The sequence below is a fragment of the Lampetra fluviatilis genome, chromosome 38 (genome assembly GCF_964198595.1).
Source record: "Lampetra fluviatilis chromosome 38, kcLamFluv1.1, whole genome shotgun sequence".
In the NCBI taxonomy this organism is placed as follows: Eukaryota; Metazoa; Chordata; class Hyperoartia; order Petromyzontiformes; family Petromyzontidae; genus Lampetra; species Lampetra fluviatilis.
The window spans coordinates 10,727,919-10,744,999 of NC_136312.1; the positions used below are offsets into that span (position 1 = coordinate 10,727,919).

The window sequence follows — 17,081 nt, forward strand, 5'->3', positions numbered from 1 at the left end:
TTTGAAGCTTTCGTGACTGCAAGGATTCATACTCTTAGGTTTTTTCGGTAAAGTCACGTAGGTAAAAATAAATAATAAAAATAATAGTATTAAGACATGAAAGAGCTCGTCTCTTGGAATTTTGCCACACTGGCTACAGTAAATCTAGCTGTGACGGTCCCACCTGATGACGGAGACTTGTGTTGCCTCCGATACGTCGTGATTTATAATTTTTATTTTTTATTTCTATTATTATTTCTTTTATTTTTATTTTTATTATTTATTTTTACCTACGTGACTTTACCGAAAAAACCTAAGAGCCAAATTATTTGCCAGTAAAACAATGTACTGAGGATGCCGGGCTTTCCGGGCTTGCAGGAGTGCAGTACCTTTTCGACGTGTTTGTCCAAGGCATTCATGCCGGAGAGCTGAACTTCGACGCTACGTTCTGATGTTAAGATTTTCGCTTTCCCTTCTAAAGTTCCGAACGAATAGACAGAGTACTCGGACAGAGCCTGCAGCGCCACAATTGTGTCCTGAAACCCAAAATCGTCATCGCTGTCATGCACATCAATTCAAATGTGAACAAATTATCCTTGGCTACAACATTTAAATATATAAACAAAACATATGCTGCAATGTTTTAAAAGCATACAATTATTCAAGTAACCAGGATACAATAAGTGAATTGTTGATATATCAGCCAATGTGCAATACAAATCTTAAATTTTAGATAGATATAAAAGTGTCTCTTTTGACTCATATTAACTTTACAAGTAATTGAAAATAAATCTACAAAAACTGCGACTTTCAAATGTGAAACAGCTTGAGTAAGTTACTGAGAATTTTGTAAATGATTTGAATATTCATGACTAAATATTACACTGATACGCGATACCTCCACCGGCTCCAAATCCAGTCCTGGACCAACTTTAAGATCACAATCACCTGATCTTAATGTATTATTAATTAATACATATATCACACTTCTTTGAATCAAATCAAAACAAATACTTATTTCAACCCTGGAATCTATACCTCTGTAGTAGCCCATAGGTAAGTTATTTTAATTGTATTAATGCATATTACTTTAGGTACCTAAGACAAAAACACCTGGCCGATCTCATGAGATGTAGGAAGTTAAGCAGAGTTTTAGCCTGCAAGGTGTGACCACCATGCATGACAAGTTGAAAAGGGCCTCCCCACAGCTTTGCGAGACGAGATATATTTGACCATACTTCACCACGCTGGTCAGTTACAGATGGTGAAAGTGGCTGTAGTAGAGAACAACAATGTACTTTGCTGCACTGCTCTCTGTTGCCCACAACTCCGAATACATTTGTCTTTAATACATGATGGTCACCTATCCAAGCATTATGGCTGGCTCAACTCTGCTTAGCTTCTGATATCTGATGAGACCGTGTGCATTCTGGGTGATTGGTCATGGGCAGGGGTCTGCAACCAAAATAACAAGAAGAACCATTTTTTCGAATTTCGTTAAAAAAATCTCAATATTTTAAGAGCCACAATGTAATGTCAATAAGGTCACAAAGTAGTCCTTAAAGAGCCGCATGCTGACCCCTAGTCATGGGCAACCAGCATGGTGAAAATGGCCCTCATGTAGCAGTGCATTGACATGCTTACTTACATGTCCCTTTCAGTGAATGCGATGAAGGGACATTTCTCACGACAGATCTGTTACCTGTGTGGATGCATATCCTCCCAGGTGGTTCCTTTGCTGACTCAACCAATTCATGATGGGAATTGCATCTGCGATCTTTCCCAGACGCAGATGAGCCAGGAGGGCATAGGCTGTGGTCTCGATGGTGATTGCTGTTGGTTGCCAGTAATAGGAAGCTTGACCTGATGCTGAATCTGACCAGTATATCAGTCCATCATCTGAAACAAAGCAACAGGTATCTATCAGATTGTTGTGCAGACCACCCATCAACAGTTCATCTGAGAAGGCCAATAGCTTTTTTACTTTAATGACGTTAAGCAGATATTGTAAAAGGCTAAACAAAACCTAGCCTCTAGCACAACACATTTGTGAATAAATTAGTTTCATATCACCTTACTGCTACTGCAAACGCATGTTTAAATTACACTACGAAAGCATCCCTGGTGCCTCACCTGTAAATTTTTTATGAACATTGAGCAGATCCAGGGCAGCGCTAGCCCGACTGCTGTTGGCAAGGGCGAGGGCATAGGTAGTGAGCGCCAAAGGCAGGCTGGCCGCCACACCACCCCCACTCACGTTGGCCTCCAGGAAGTGCACAGCTGGTGCGATTGTTGAAGAGTCAGTCTGTAAAGTCCACACACCAGAATGATCACAATGGGGTTTTTTTACATCAGGAAACTGAGTATGAGTTTGTCGATGGCACGTCTGTGAGTCTCCGTATGTCACCGTTTTGACTGATTATTATTCTTCACTTCATACCTGTACCTAGATATCAGTGTCCGTCTGAGTGCAACTCTATATTTGTGTCTATACAGTCATGCTCTTAATGCCAGAATTGTCTCACTCAGTTTGAGACACTCAATTTTTTAGACCCTCAATTTGAGACAATGCACCTCCGATTAACACGGTTGGCTACGTAAGGTGCGAAAGAAGTTCAACATCCATATGTACAATGTATTCGTATTTTTATTTCAGCAGGTGATCACATTGTGTCAACGCATGTAAAACAAATCTACTAATCAATCCCATATTCAGCATTCTAAATTGAAAACCACTTTCCTTAGAAATGCCTTTTGTGTTTAGTTTGTTGTCCTTCCCTCGCACCTGCGATTAGCACGGTTTGACTACGTACGATGCAAAAGAAGTTCAACATACATACATGTTTACATAATTCCACTTTGGGTGTTTGGCCAAAACTGTTCTGGGTTTCTAGTCTGCCTACCGTGGCGTCCTCGAGGAAGGCGAGCAGAGTGTAGGCTGTCAAGCTGATGTGGCTCGCTGAACCACCCTGCAGCTCCTTGTGAATAACGTAGCCACGCTCCTCAAACTGCCCTGTGGATAATAAGTTGTTCAACAGGAAAGTGCGTGCTTCGGAGATCACGTTCACATCCACGGTGATGTAATGCTGTGCCTGCAGGAGCGTCCTCAACACGAAGGCTGTCAACCTGGGAACGCAGCAGGACACAAAAAACACAGGGCTCGACACATGCACGACGAACACGCCAGACAATGTGCACACACAGCACAGCATACCAAATGTAAAGAGATAACTCATTTCGTGGCCTCGACTTTTCCACTTGTTTACCCAGGAAATTCCTGAGTCTTAATTATTTTTCAGGAGGGTCCTACCACATTTTGCAGTAGGGGACGATGTTGCTGTCATCTCGATTGAGTAATTTGCAGGTAAAGTTTTAGCATCGGGATATTAGTTGGCCAACACCGGTTGCGCTGTATATATTGTTTTGTTTAGCTCAGTTTCAGTTTCATTTATTTGGTATATTGAATCGGGTGCAACCGCAACAAACAAAAAACATGAACAAGAAAACATCTTAAAGTGACTATGCGCAAACAGAAAAATCCAGGAAAAAAACTGCAAAGTCTTCCAGAAAAAAAGGGGGAAAACATACTAACTCCATACAGGAGCATCTTATAATCTTAGGAATATGGAATGTTGTGTCAAGCTCATTAGGCATTTCTGAACTTATCTCTAAAGCAAGGAACAATGACATATATATAAGAACGGACAAGTAAAAAACTAATATATTATTAAGAAGAATTACAATAAAAATAATTACAATAAAAAATGTAAAATTTAAAATCTTGTCAATGCCTTAAGGGCAATTATGTTAGATGACACAACAAACGAATATTAACACAAAGCCTGTATACATGTATTTGAAAATGACCACAACATCTAGGGATCATTTTACTTTCTCGAGCGGCTCATAATCTGCATGCACGGCATATCTAAATACCCTTCTGCTGCCCCAACACCTCCCTGCCCTCTCCCGCATACAGAGAGTAGTTTAGTGGTCTCGATCAAAGAACATTTTACAGAATTTAGGGATACGGATCCATAAATCTAAATCCAGTAGATCTTAAAAAAGCATCAGATCTGCGTCAGTTAATTTCCAATTTTCTTAATATCTGACATATTTAGCAAGGTCAGGAGGTCATCACAGCCATGCCATTAAAGCCATCACCACCTGCCCTCACTTCTTTGTATACGGATTTCTTCCCAGACCCCATGATGGCCACTGTTGATTTGTGTAGATCCAGATACTTTGATTTGACAACCCTTGCTGTTGACAGTACTGTAGTATATATGTAGTGCTGAACTTTACGCGGACAACTTCTTCCTTTTCTGCCATCACTTTATTTTGTCCAACACAGCACATTTCGCCACCATCCTTTAGCGCGTTCTTCACTCGCTCGCCGCGCTCCGCCGGCCTCGCTCGCTCCGTTCCTCCCTCTCTCTCTCCGTCTCTCCCGACTCCCTTCTCTGCTTCTTCGTCCCACTCGAGCCGTCGCTCTCTCTCGGCTTCTCCGTCTCACTCCGACTGTCTCTTTCATTCAGCTTCTCCGTCTCTACTGCTACCCTATACTTTTTCTTCCACTCCACTGCTACTCTACACTTCTTCTTCTACTCCACTGCTACCCTACACTTCTTCTCCACTGCTACTCTACGCTTCTTTTTCCGCTCCGACCGACTCCGTCCAGTTCCCAGCACAACTCCCCGTCTTGCTCTGACGCTCCCCTATTTATCCCCCTCTTCATTAATTCCCAATTAATTAGTTGGCGTCCCCCCTAACGCCCCGCGCCCCCAGCCCCTGGCGCCACCTGTCCCCATTCCCAGACTTAGCGGCGCCACCCTGTCCCTGACAACAACAACCGGCCAATCACTGCCCTGCATCCCTAATTGCCAAACGGGCCGTCTCTGTCTCCTCCGTTGTCCCCCAGCAACACCACCCTGTCCCGGTACGACCCCACTGTTCCCAGCCCACACGTGTTTACACTTACCCCCCTTGGCGCGTTAAACCACTACATATACAACTTTACTGGGACTCCACAATTTTGGTTTATTTTCCTCCCATTAGCAGTTGTGAAATTGACAGATAACTGAAAATGCATGGTCTTAAACCATTCCATGCACTCATAATCAGTCACAGACGCATGATTGCGGCAAAGCTTTACCATGTACTGCCTTGTTGATCCGAATTCCCAAAAGCACTGAAGGAACCATCGTATCTCCTGTAGTTGAGCTCTTGCTGGTAGCCTGTGCACATAATGATACCATGAGTGATGTAGTCTGGTATGATTTACATACATTTATGTTAATACAATGCATCTTACATTCAAGTGGAGAAAAACCATACTCTTTTAGTCGGTGTTGAAACATTTACAGCTCTCCATTCAATGAAATAACAATGTGCAATGCATTTTGGACTTTGGAATACAGGGCTGTTATAAAATATACATTCTATTCAAATACATTTATTTCATATGCCCCATTATCAATATCAGATACTGTTTAGATATGGACATTTCCACACACGAACTCACACGGTGCATTTATAAGTAATGTAACAAAAAATAAAGAAGGGTAATTCCATGCTACATGTATTATAAAAGCTCGGCCTTCCGTTTGTTCGTCAATTAATTTATAAGAGCCTTTAAGAAGGCATGAATCAAAATGTTATAGAAGGTGGAACCCCCCCCCCCAGATGTGGGGGTAAAAAGTTGATCCAACAGGGTTCCAAAAATTGTCGACCCCCGCCCCCCTCAAAAATGTTTTTCACTCTCTCCCCCCCAAGAAAAGAAATGTCTTTTGTAGAAAAATATGCCTACACACCCTACATACAATAGTCAGCAGTATCTGCACACATTGGGGGGGGGGGAGGGCGATGGGTGAGGCGCAAAGCGCCGAGAAGTCCTACACAGGAGCCAGATAGCCAGATCAAGGCGGTCATGGGCCGCCAAAATTCTAGTCAATCAAAAATATGGTTAAAACAATTCATTGATTTTGAAACTTGCTTGCTATATGATATGAAGGGCCATTGCCAAAAATGTCACCGATTAAATATTTTCGTCTTTTCAGGCCAGTGTCATTGGTAAATGTGTTGAGTTTTTGTTTGGTACGTGTGCTTCTGCACCACTTTCACTAAATAATTTGCTTAATCCCCAGATATATGTCATCGAAGTTTGACCCAATAAGACCACTTGGCAACCTTGCAGGTATTGTAACTTCCCTTGTAGTTGGCAAAGAGAGGCAAGTCTGGTGTATATATGACCTAGGCATGATTAACTTTATGTAACCTGGGTTATTCGTAATGTAACCTATCATGCTACGCATACCTGGCAAAAATCCCTGACAATTTGGAAGTGTACACTCCAATACTTTTGGAGTTACAATCATTTTCCTCACATATTCAGGTGGGAAGGGATGATTCGGACTGATTTCAGAGATCTCACCACTAACTACAACAGCACTTACCAAGAGGTTTTGTCCTCGATTTCTCATTTTTATGCATAAGTTGAAACCATAGATATCTTCCAAGACATTTAAAATTACACCTGTCTCACCTTTTTACATCGGCTATGAGGCAAGTTACAACACCTGGGTGGTCACCAAGTGCTTTGTGTGTTTAGTTTGTTGTCCTTTCCCTGCACCTCCAATTAGAATGGTTGGCTACGTACGGTGCAAAAGAAGTTCAACATAGACACACACTAAGTCAAGATGTCAGGTCAACTCCCATTACTTATATCTGAGTAATGGGAGGTTGGATTTCCGTAAACAGTTTTGGTTGCTTTCTTTTCCAAATACAGATTTCTGCCCGAAATGTCATTGAAATTGGGTTTGGTAAAGTATATTAATTATTTATTTCGCATGGAATTACCAAAAATGCATTTTTGTCAGCTGCAAAAAAGCATGTAAACTTACCTGATGTCATATAAGTCAAAGACTTTTCGATAATCTCTTGAGTAATCTGTTGGGTAACTTCCATATATCTCCGGATGTAGATGCCTGGTGCAAAGTTGATCATGTTCTGTTCCCCACAGCCATATGGCATCTGCAGGAGCTGATCGAGCCCAGTTAGAGAGGGCCCAATGATATCTCCTGCACATTTCACACATGCATATGTGAGGATACTGTCCAATTCCAAGAAGCTTTGAGGAATGAATCTTGCTTGCTGAGACTGGTGTTGTCTGCTTGGTGATTTATTATTCCCGATTTATTTTGCTCAATCTACCTACACAGTATAATGCCCAAGTGTCGTCCGTCACAACATTTTGCCCTTGACATTTTGAAAAATGTCCGATACAAAGCAATAGGAGGCAAAATCTTCCCGAAGAGTGACTCGCCTTTTATTAGTAGAATCATCCGGAAGTTTGGTTTTCAATGGTTTATATTTAAACCCCTACCACGTGACATTGTCCCTTAAGACATGCATGTGGCTTCCACAGTGACGTCACCCCAGAGTTAAATGACGCGATGATGACGTCATTGCACTTAATGCCGAATCCTTAGGCAAGGGCACGGCACAATTAAGTCCCATACACATGCTCGGGCAATGCTAGTTGGAAATATATGCTTCTCTGCTTCTTCAATATGAACCTATATCGTGTATATATATATTTAGCAGCATTGTTTAGTTTCGCACATGTAGCTGTTAGTTTAGTGCACAGAGGTAAGTGTTTTAGTATTCTATACCTTCACGGTTATCATTGTAGGTGGTATTTTATTAGTTCCTGAAGCTACCAATTGTCTTAAGTGTAGTGGTCTATGACGGTTGTGTTTTCTTATTACTTTTCTTATTCATGTATTTACTTGGCCGTGCTATAAATGTAGTTCAACCTTAAGCTGCATCAGTGATTAGATGCATCTATCTGCAACATAAAAAAACGTATTCTAGCAATGGTTTTAAGGCAGCTAGGTTATAAGCACCACCAATGGGCTCCATTTCATTAACTTGAATGCTGTGGGAGAAGGTGAGACTCAAAGCAGAGAGATACCGTAGATGTAAAAGGAAGCTGAACTGCTTCCCTTGACGACGTTGGGTGGGAAGTTGAAAATGAACGTTTTTGTGACTTCTTCTGGTGACAATTTGAGCATGGCGCTTTCTGAGTAAGATTGCGGAAAACCTGAATGCTATATTGGGCAGAAGAGAGAATATCCACACACAAGCTAATTGCAATTATCATTCGCAAAACAAACACATTAACGGATCAAACCTTTATCTCCACAGCAGCACACGATTATTCGAGTTGCCCCAATATTATCTCTTTACGACATATGACATGACAAATTAAATTTCACAGCATGAAAATGATCGTGATATCATCCATAATAGAGGTGTGTGGGTTAGATTGCGTATATATAAATGTGTCGTTAAACCTACCACCACCCGACACGGCCAATGAGTAAGGGTTGTCATGTAAACAAAACATGTCAATTCATTACTAGTTCAGCACACCGGTGTGTTGGAGAGTAAACCCAAAACATCTACAATTCGAGTACAAATTATATCAGTGCAATATAACTTTGCAATAACTTATTCACATTTTTATTCTCTTCTTCTTCTTGTGCTTTAGTACAAATAAAAATATTGCTTGACAGTGATTCAAATGCATTTCATTCAACATGTAAGACTGTCGCAATACTTCTAATCATTGTGCCTTCACAATCTATAACATTGTTTAACTCACATGCTCTCAGTTACACTCCAAATAATGACAATTATATACACTAAGAAATTATGAAATAAAATCTCCATGGCCCAAATTCGCTAAACGTTAAATTAATTAACTTCATAACACGTAGTATTTAGTTCGTTATTTCATGAATATTGGGTCAGGAATTTTTTTTGTTTTTAATTTGCAGGGTAAGCATGATGTTATGATCTTAGAAAAACAATTATTGTGGATCTTATATGTTAATATGTATCATTGTTCCGCGATATCACAGCAGCAATAAAATAATACAAATCAACATCATGCGTGAACTTAAGGTTTGCTATCTCAAGCTGCAATTATACGCAGTTTACCTCTATACTGTGACCTGGTGTGATGATACCAGATTGACTACAGTGGAGAACGTTGCAAGCGATGTGGTCCTGGGAAGGTATTTACTCGCAATACAAGAAAATCATCAACTAAAAATAATTCTTCCACTCAAAAGATACACACATCTAAAAACATTCTTGATTTGAAGCTTTCGTTACTGCAGGAATCTCATTTTATTTTATTTTTCTACCTACGTGACTTTACCGAAAGAACCAAAGAGTATGCATCTAAACATGTGTAAAATAATCAATTGATACAGGCAATATGCACATTATATGCAAAAAGGGGTATTAGGTTACGAGATTAAATGGGACAGGTACAAATGTGAAACAATGATATTAGATGATAAAGTTGAGCACAAAATAATTATTGAAACGAATCATGGAAATTGATCTAATCATGTGTGGGGCGAATCATTTCATGATAAATATCTGCCCTTGTAATGAAGAAATGTTTATACAGGTCCACACCAATCAAATATTGCAAGAATTGCATTACTGCTTCCCTATACAAAGGACCATACAACCATTAATCTGGCTCTGCTTGGGACATTCCATATAGAGTAGCAGATGTATGTCCTCCTTTTTCATCCATCTAATCATCCAATTAAGCTCAGTTGAAGCTTGAATAAATGTGAATGCTCAGTGTGGATACAAAGTTAAACATTATTCCACCACATTTGTAGTGGTCAATGTAAGTAAATCATTACGCTATATCTTTAGATGGAGCCCTCATTTCAGCAGTCATCCCTAACGGCTGATTCAAAAAAAAGATGCAGGCACAATCCCTGCAACAACGCACGTGGTCACGTCTCAGAAGTGCGTGACAAGGGGCACAGACTTACCTTCCCCAAGGTGCATCCCACCACAGTGTAATTGATATTATTGTGTGACACCACCACGGTGAAACAGAATTCACCAGCAACCAGGAGAGACACGGGGAAAGACACAGTGCCAGACTCCTTTTTGGGCACGTTCAGAAAACGTTTGTATGGAGACTTCCCATCGGTTTGATAAAGAACTTTGAAGTGAGTCTCACTGGCATGCAACGTTGCCAGGACCTAGAAAACAATTGACAAACAAAAACACCTCAACAAAATCGAATTTTATTTTAGACTGAAATAAAAAAACCTTTTCTTCAGAATCAGTAGATTTCAGATTAAACTGCACACCAAGTTTAACTAAAATGGAAAGGGTTAAATTCCCCCAATGTTTGGAATATAGCAGGTGCCTCTGTTACCTTGATAATCTCCGGTTGCTTGTTGAAGACTTTCACCTCCACAATGAACTCTTCGTCAAGAATGGCAACATTGGGAACATTTATGGCAACATGCAGTGGAGAAGACACTTCAAACTGCGACAAGAAACATTGGTGGTGTTAACAAAAAAAATGTAGTAACATGCACTATCAATTGTTGACAATATATAAAGTGGTTGTTTTGTGTCTGGCTTTGTTCTGTTTTGATTCCTCTATCTCCTCAGATCGTCAACAACTCACTTCTACCCCCTCCTCCTCCTCTGTGAAATCTCCCCTTTCAGTGCTGATTACCTGAATTAATTGGCTCAGAATCTCTCGTGGTCTGTAGTGGCAATTTCGTCATTCTAACCCAAATGTTTGTGGAAATTCCTTTCTGTCAACACGCAAGTTAGGTCCTCTATCCCTATCAACTCAATTTACTTCAATTTGCTCTCCATTCTGTATGAATGTCACATTATTGGTTCCATTTGGAATATTTTCTTTAAAATAATAAGAGTATAATTAGTCTATTCTTTTCAATAGCCATACATTCCTTCTATATGATCTCATACTATAATGGAAGCCATCCCTTTTCATACTAAATATTGTTGCCATAAATCACACTTCACTTGTTCTTTTCCTCAAACCTAATTTATATTTCTCCAAGCAGCACTTTTTTTCTGCACCCTGAAATATTGTCTTCTCATCACACATATTCATATCCTCTATATAGACATTTCATCATCTTAAATCAGATGTTTGATCTTCACCTCATCGACATTTGAAACCCTCCCACGTTGTTTCAATTCACCCGATGACTGCTCTTTCCTTTTTGTGGTCTTCCTAAATCTGTCACCTGAGAATGCTGTTGGTCGACTCCAATCTTATCTTACATGGCGCCTTAACCAAGGTGCTTCATAGGGAATTAACAGCGGTGCAACGTATTAATGGAATGGTGAAGAGGTGAATAAAATGGATGAGAGGAAGCAATGGGTGAAGAATCTGTGATGCGTGAATGCGGTTAAAGCAACATTTATGACAGTAAATGATGATGAATGGATGGAATGAAGGGGAATGAGTGTTAGCCGTATCATGTGAATATGAATAGGGAAAAGTAACGGTGGTGGTTATGAGGAGGAGATTAAGGGGGTCGTGGGGTGAGCGAGGGAAAAGAAGTGAGTTTAGAGTGAGGAGTGGAAACTAGTGAGCGGAGGTGACCGCTGGATGTGGAGGGGAAGTTTGTTCCAGTGAAGGGGGCAAGAAGAGAGAGTGAAAGCGTGATTGGCCACAAGGAGAAGCAGGAACAGACAGAAAATCATACCTCGAAGGGAAAACACATGGCCCATATCCTCAAGATTCTACCAATGCCTCCAACATCTACTGCAGTAAGCTACAACACTGTTTTTGGTTAATTTCAAAACCCTCAAATACTTGAGAAGAGTGGTTTTGTTATGAACATTCTGTAGAACAACCCAATATAATTAATTCTGTTTAGACATTCATGTACCTGCGTTCTGGTGAAAGCGTAAGTGACTCCACTTGTTTTAGACACGGAAAAGGCAATGCCCATCCAGCGGGAATTGACTTTTGGAACAACGGCTGTGAATGTCGTCTTCTTGTTTGGTCTTTAAAACAAAAGGGTGCAATTATTTCAAGCTGTGAATCCCATTATTTCCTTCACATTGAAATCAGAATAAAGCACCATTTTATTAATTCGTCTCCAGGTAACACATAGGTGCATTAGTTTGAAGGGACCTGATATGAGCCAGAACTTCTGTGAACCTATATCAAATTCTGGGTTCCCATAAGATAGTGTGTATAGCGAGTTTTATGATCTTAGCCTGATCACAAATGAGTGCATTATACTAATCATGTTTTATAAAACCGATTGAGACTTAGTTTTATAGAGATCATCTCTGAGGACCTATTTGATAGACATACATTGTTATGCATCGATCATTACAGACTCTAATGTCAACATGAAATAAAAAATATATATTCCTGTTGATATATTTTTAAATTATTCATAGATATGACTCAGTATATATGTAATAAAGGACTCGACCACTGTGTCTGTCTTGGTGTCCTTTATTCGGGTTCGTATACTTTTCCCACACGGCTCTCTTCCAGAGACTCTCCGCTTGGCAGCCCGAGGCTGCCGTCGCTCCCGTAGCCTCTCTCTGTTCCGTAGCAGTCCCGCTGCTGATCTCCTTGTGCAGCCCCCCCGGCTGCCCTCACTGCAGCCTCACCGCTGCTCCCCGCTTCTCCGGGGTCGGTCACCACTGGCCGATGGTGCCGAGCCTTACTCTGTGTGTGTGGCGATCTCGCCACCCCACCAACCTCCGCCCTGCGTGGCCTAACTCTATCCCAGTCTCCAACAACTCCCCTTTCTCTTCCGGTTTCTCCCCTTTTAGACTTGAACCCTCTCCCCCACGTGACGTAACTCCTCCCCCCGTGACGTCACATCCGGGAGGTCGTTTACGCCCGCATTACATATATGTAGTATTTGGAACTGATTTTAAATCTTTGATATACACGGAGATTTGAATAGCCCACTTGGGATACAATTGGTGAACCAATCATAAAAACATATTTTAATTGCTACAAAAATCTACCGTAATTAAGGTATTAATATAAAATTCAAGTTACAGTAATATTTGTTGGCAGTTTTTATGAAACTCACAGAATATTAAAATTATTGTACAAGGAATCAAGTCTGTTTTTTGTTTGCATGTTCACCACAAGTATATGTGGTTAATGCAGACATGATTCCTTGCAAAAGGTTTCAGTTTAGTGTTTTAACATCTTAACACAACTGTTTTATTGTACTTATTATTTTGATACTGGCAAGGGAGGTCCTATGATGTGATAAGATAGGCCATAAAAATGTGTACGTACCCTTTTACACCAGGCTGCCAAACCCAGGCCTCTGGGAGCCCTCCGTTGGATTTGCGCATACGATCCTTTTCTAATTTTCTTGAGTGATCTTTATTTGCCTTTTTGCTGTCTGAAGGGTTTAAAATGAGTGTTATACAGAATAAAAAAAAAATCACAAGCATATTTATTATTGTATGTTCAAACGTGCTCACTGTATTTGCTAAATTTTAGGTGTTGAGCTCGTCACAAATTTAGGGTCATTAGCAGTCGAAAGTAGAAAAGAAATATGATAGTTTGGAAATGCACAGCACAGCTATCAAGGTGTTTGCAAAAGGGAATGCTGCAGTCACCATCTAAGCCGTGGGGATGAATACATTCTCAGTTTCCCAACTGGGCCCTGAATTTTGAGTACGTATCACCACAATGCAAAAGACTTGCAATCTATCCTGTCTCTCAAGTTAATTATGAGTGTAATTGTGGAGAAAATAAACAACAAAATAGATCAACAATGTCTCCTTCAAGTATTTGTCTCTCAAAAAGATCTGTCTCTAAGACTGATGGGCCCTGCAAGATATACTTTTTTAATGTGGATAAATTAAGGAGACATTGTTATTTATAGTCTCCACAAATACCACAATGGTTATTTTCAGTTACGTATATTATTACTGTGTCGAATTAGGATCCGAAACAGAGGGTCCTTGCCTGTAACGACGAGCAGTTCACCAAAACAGATTCACACAAGCTTGACTCTCACGTTATCTGCCCATTGGCAAGTCCATGGCTCAGGCTCACTTCATACTCGATGGTGCCACTCCTATTCCTTGCCTCACAATGCAATACTCTATCCTCAGGTCCTTAAGCCATACCTAGGAAAGGAGGTTTGAGGTGGTATCCTCTTGCCTTTCTCACAGTGTGTTTTTAGGTGATGCACCAGTGCTGCAGTTTGCCATCTTACCAGGATGAAATCTATCAATTGGACAATTGTATTGATTCCAATCTTTCAACTTATTAAAGTTCCATTTAAATTTTGAAAATCCAACAATAATTAAATGTGCAACAGGAAAAAGCACTGTGTATCAATTCATGAGGTTTAATTTATGAAAGATGTATTAACTTGTCACTACGAGATGCTCCTCTTCAGTATTTTAACATAGCTAGCTGGTACAAAAGCATGATTTTTTAAAGGTAACTTGGCAGCTGAGGCCAATACCCAAATCAGGGTACTAAACTTGAATCGTATAACACCTGGATTCAAGCCACAAGCCTACATTGTCATGACATCCTGGAAGATAATTGGATTCCATTTATAGTGAATTTGATTATCTTAGCTCAGATGCAAATGAGTGAACACTCACACCCTAAAACTAATATTTTCACTCACCCCAATATTTTATTTGTCCATTGGTAGCATAATTCAGTCCAGCAGCCTGTGGAACACATTAATAACCTTGTATCAATTATTTGTAATTACAGTACTAGTAATGGATTTTGCTAAATGCAGAATCTCATTAATGCTAGTCTAGGCGACACAACTGTACAACTGTACTGTGTCAATACGTCATGAACACTCACGAATATTAATGCATTATTTCAGAGAGTACAGAAGCCAGTGGGAGTGTTGTATTACCGAAAACATGTTTTCATGCCACCATTTAGGATTCGAGTCCAAAGCAGATGCAGACTGTGGAAGAAATTCATTTAAAATTAAGTTCGCACCACCAACGACTGCTGTTTGGATTTCACAAACATCTTACATACCTAAATGTTCTGTTTCAAGAGTTAATAATAGTTTTAGTCAATTATCCTTCTCTAAATATAACTTCAGGATATCGTTTGAATAAAATTAACATACATCATAAATGATTGCTTCCCAAAAGTACAATATGATGCATGCATCATGAGCATACAAACATAACTTTAATTGATGAGTTTATCCATCATTACACACCTCTATTAATGAGCACCACCTTCGGTGAATCTCATAAGTCTGCTCAGATTTATGACACGCAGGTTCATTTATTAAGGTTGATAAATCGTGTTGGGTCGAAATCTTACCAGGATATCAGAGATCATATTCATGCCTCGTCCAAAGTAATAAGATTGGAAGGCAACCACACCAACAAATGACTCGGGGTCTGTGGCCGTGACCTCCAGGTTCACGTTTTCACCAGGCACAGCTGACTGTGTGCTCCATTTTACATCGACCTGTGAAAGGGTCACAGCATAATGTATCCACCACAGGGAAAATGCACAGTATGCACTCACTCACCTCCTGTGTGTGTCACAAGTAAGACAGCCTTCTCCAGTAGAGCTGGGCTGTCTAACCATTTAACAGATAACACCATCCATTATCAATTCAATTACTCGACTAATCGGATAGCATGGAAATAGCTAGAAAAAAAAGCTAGAAAAAAAGATCGCCTCTTTAGTCACCTGTGCTACTGGATGGGAAGTAAAGGATAGGGCTTAGTGACATCATCGACATCATTAGCCGCATCACGCGAGCTCTCGCTTGCCAGGGGTTTTCCACCTTTTGGGAGCCATTTTTAATGCAGCCCTACTAATCGACCACATGAAAAAGTAGTTGTTTACAATTATTATTCAGCTCATCCCAGCTTTACTCTCCAGCAGTGCTTGGCCTCACCATATTCACGAACTCCTGAACCATCAGCTCTACACCGTCATTGATGATGTACCCATCATCTGTTCCATAGTAGGCTATGACGTAGGTAGCAGGTCCCCAGGCGTCTGAGGGCGTCAGCGAGAATTGTGGCAAGCGAGCAACTCCAACTTCCAACACATTGCCCATTGCCGCCACCTGTGGGAAAGATCCGTCATTATTCTTTTCATAATTCTTCACTTGGTCACCCCTGAGATGCTCTTAAAACACGTGTTCATTGTTATAGATATGTTGGTATTCCCCCCCCCCACACAATTACAATTGTGCTGTCAGATGAAGAATCCTTTCAGAAAAGTGGTCCCCAATCTTTTTGGCACCAGAAACCAGTTTCGTGGAAGGCAATTTTTTCACGGACCAGGGGGTGTTCATCATTGGATCTTTCCCCCTTTTCAAAGAAGCTCTCCAGCGACGTTTGTTTTTTACTCATTGTGGCTAGGGGTTAGCAGCTTGTGGGCTTACCAAAACTGTGACTGAGACAAGTGCGCAGTGCGGGAAATAGGCGCGGACGGAAGTGGTAAATAAAATAATGGGCAGGCCACGTGCGGACTCACCGCTCATCTAATGCTGTGCGGCCCAATTCCTAACAGGCCACGGACCGGTATCGGTCGGGGACCCCTGTTTCATGCAGCTTTTTTTAATTAAGCGCAAAAGCAAATGTATTCACGAGTTTGGTGCAGTCATTGGTGATTTTGTGTACTGTACTGAAGGTCCGATTCAGTACAGTACAAAAAATCCGTGATCTAATCCCATCTGTCAAGGATGTCATTCCTGACATGCAATATCGTGGAGTCTACAAACTAAGTTGCACCTGTGGGGGGTGTTACATTGGGGAAACGACATATCTCGGACCGTGTTCGTGAGCACAAGTCAGATCTGAAACACGGCGGAACGAATACCTCCGCCGTGGCTGACCATTGCTATAACGCTGTGGGCTCTCATGATATTGTTTTTTCCGAGACCAAGGTACTCTGAAAACCGCCGGGCTACGATCAAAGGTTTGTTCATGAAGCCATCCAGATATATAAACATAGACATAACTTCAACCGAGAAGATGGATACAAATTGAGCAATCATTGGAAGGATGTTATTAACCAGGTAAAACCTTAACTGCTTCATGGTGTTGCCTTCATTTCCGCATCTCTAGCTACTTCAGCTTCCCACTCCTAGCCCCGCCCACTTCTCCCCCACCCCCCCTCCGGCATTTTGTTCTTGCTCGTTTCCTAATCCTTCTAGCAAAGACTCCACTCCACCTACCCCACACCCCCCTCTCTATCTCTCCTCCCT

At 40.9% G+C, this 17,081-nt stretch overlaps 1 protein-coding gene across 1 annotated transcript in view; it reads right to left on the reverse strand.

Annotated features, from left to right (window-relative positions):
• Window positions 1-17,081, reverse strand: part of LOC144945732 (CD109 antigen-like) — a 46,558-nt gene that overhangs the window by 5,015 nt on the left and 24,462 nt on the right. Inside the window, exons 14-28 of the mRNA XM_078874303.1 lie at window positions 15,762-15,935; window positions 15,173-15,322; window positions 14,745-14,798; window positions 14,499-14,544; window positions 13,139-13,247; window positions 11,748-11,865; window positions 10,244-10,357; window positions 9,849-10,064; window positions 7,955-8,090; window positions 6,882-7,058; window positions 5,135-5,216; window positions 2,883-3,105; window positions 2,113-2,284; window positions 1,682-1,878; window positions 369-515 (exon numbers count right to left, since the gene is read on the reverse strand). Coding sequence (XP_078730429.1) covers window positions 369-515; window positions 1,682-1,878; window positions 2,113-2,284; window positions 2,883-3,105; window positions 5,135-5,216; window positions 6,882-7,058; window positions 7,955-8,090; window positions 9,849-10,064; window positions 10,244-10,357; window positions 11,748-11,865; window positions 13,139-13,247; window positions 14,499-14,544; window positions 14,745-14,798; window positions 15,173-15,322; window positions 15,762-15,935 — 2,115 coding nt within the window. The remainder of the gene's footprint in view (window positions 1-368; window positions 516-1,681; window positions 1,879-2,112; window positions 2,285-2,882; window positions 3,106-5,134; window positions 5,217-6,881; window positions 7,059-7,954; window positions 8,091-9,848; window positions 10,065-10,243; window positions 10,358-11,747; window positions 11,866-13,138; window positions 13,248-14,498; window positions 14,545-14,744; window positions 14,799-15,172; window positions 15,323-15,761; window positions 15,936-17,081) is intronic.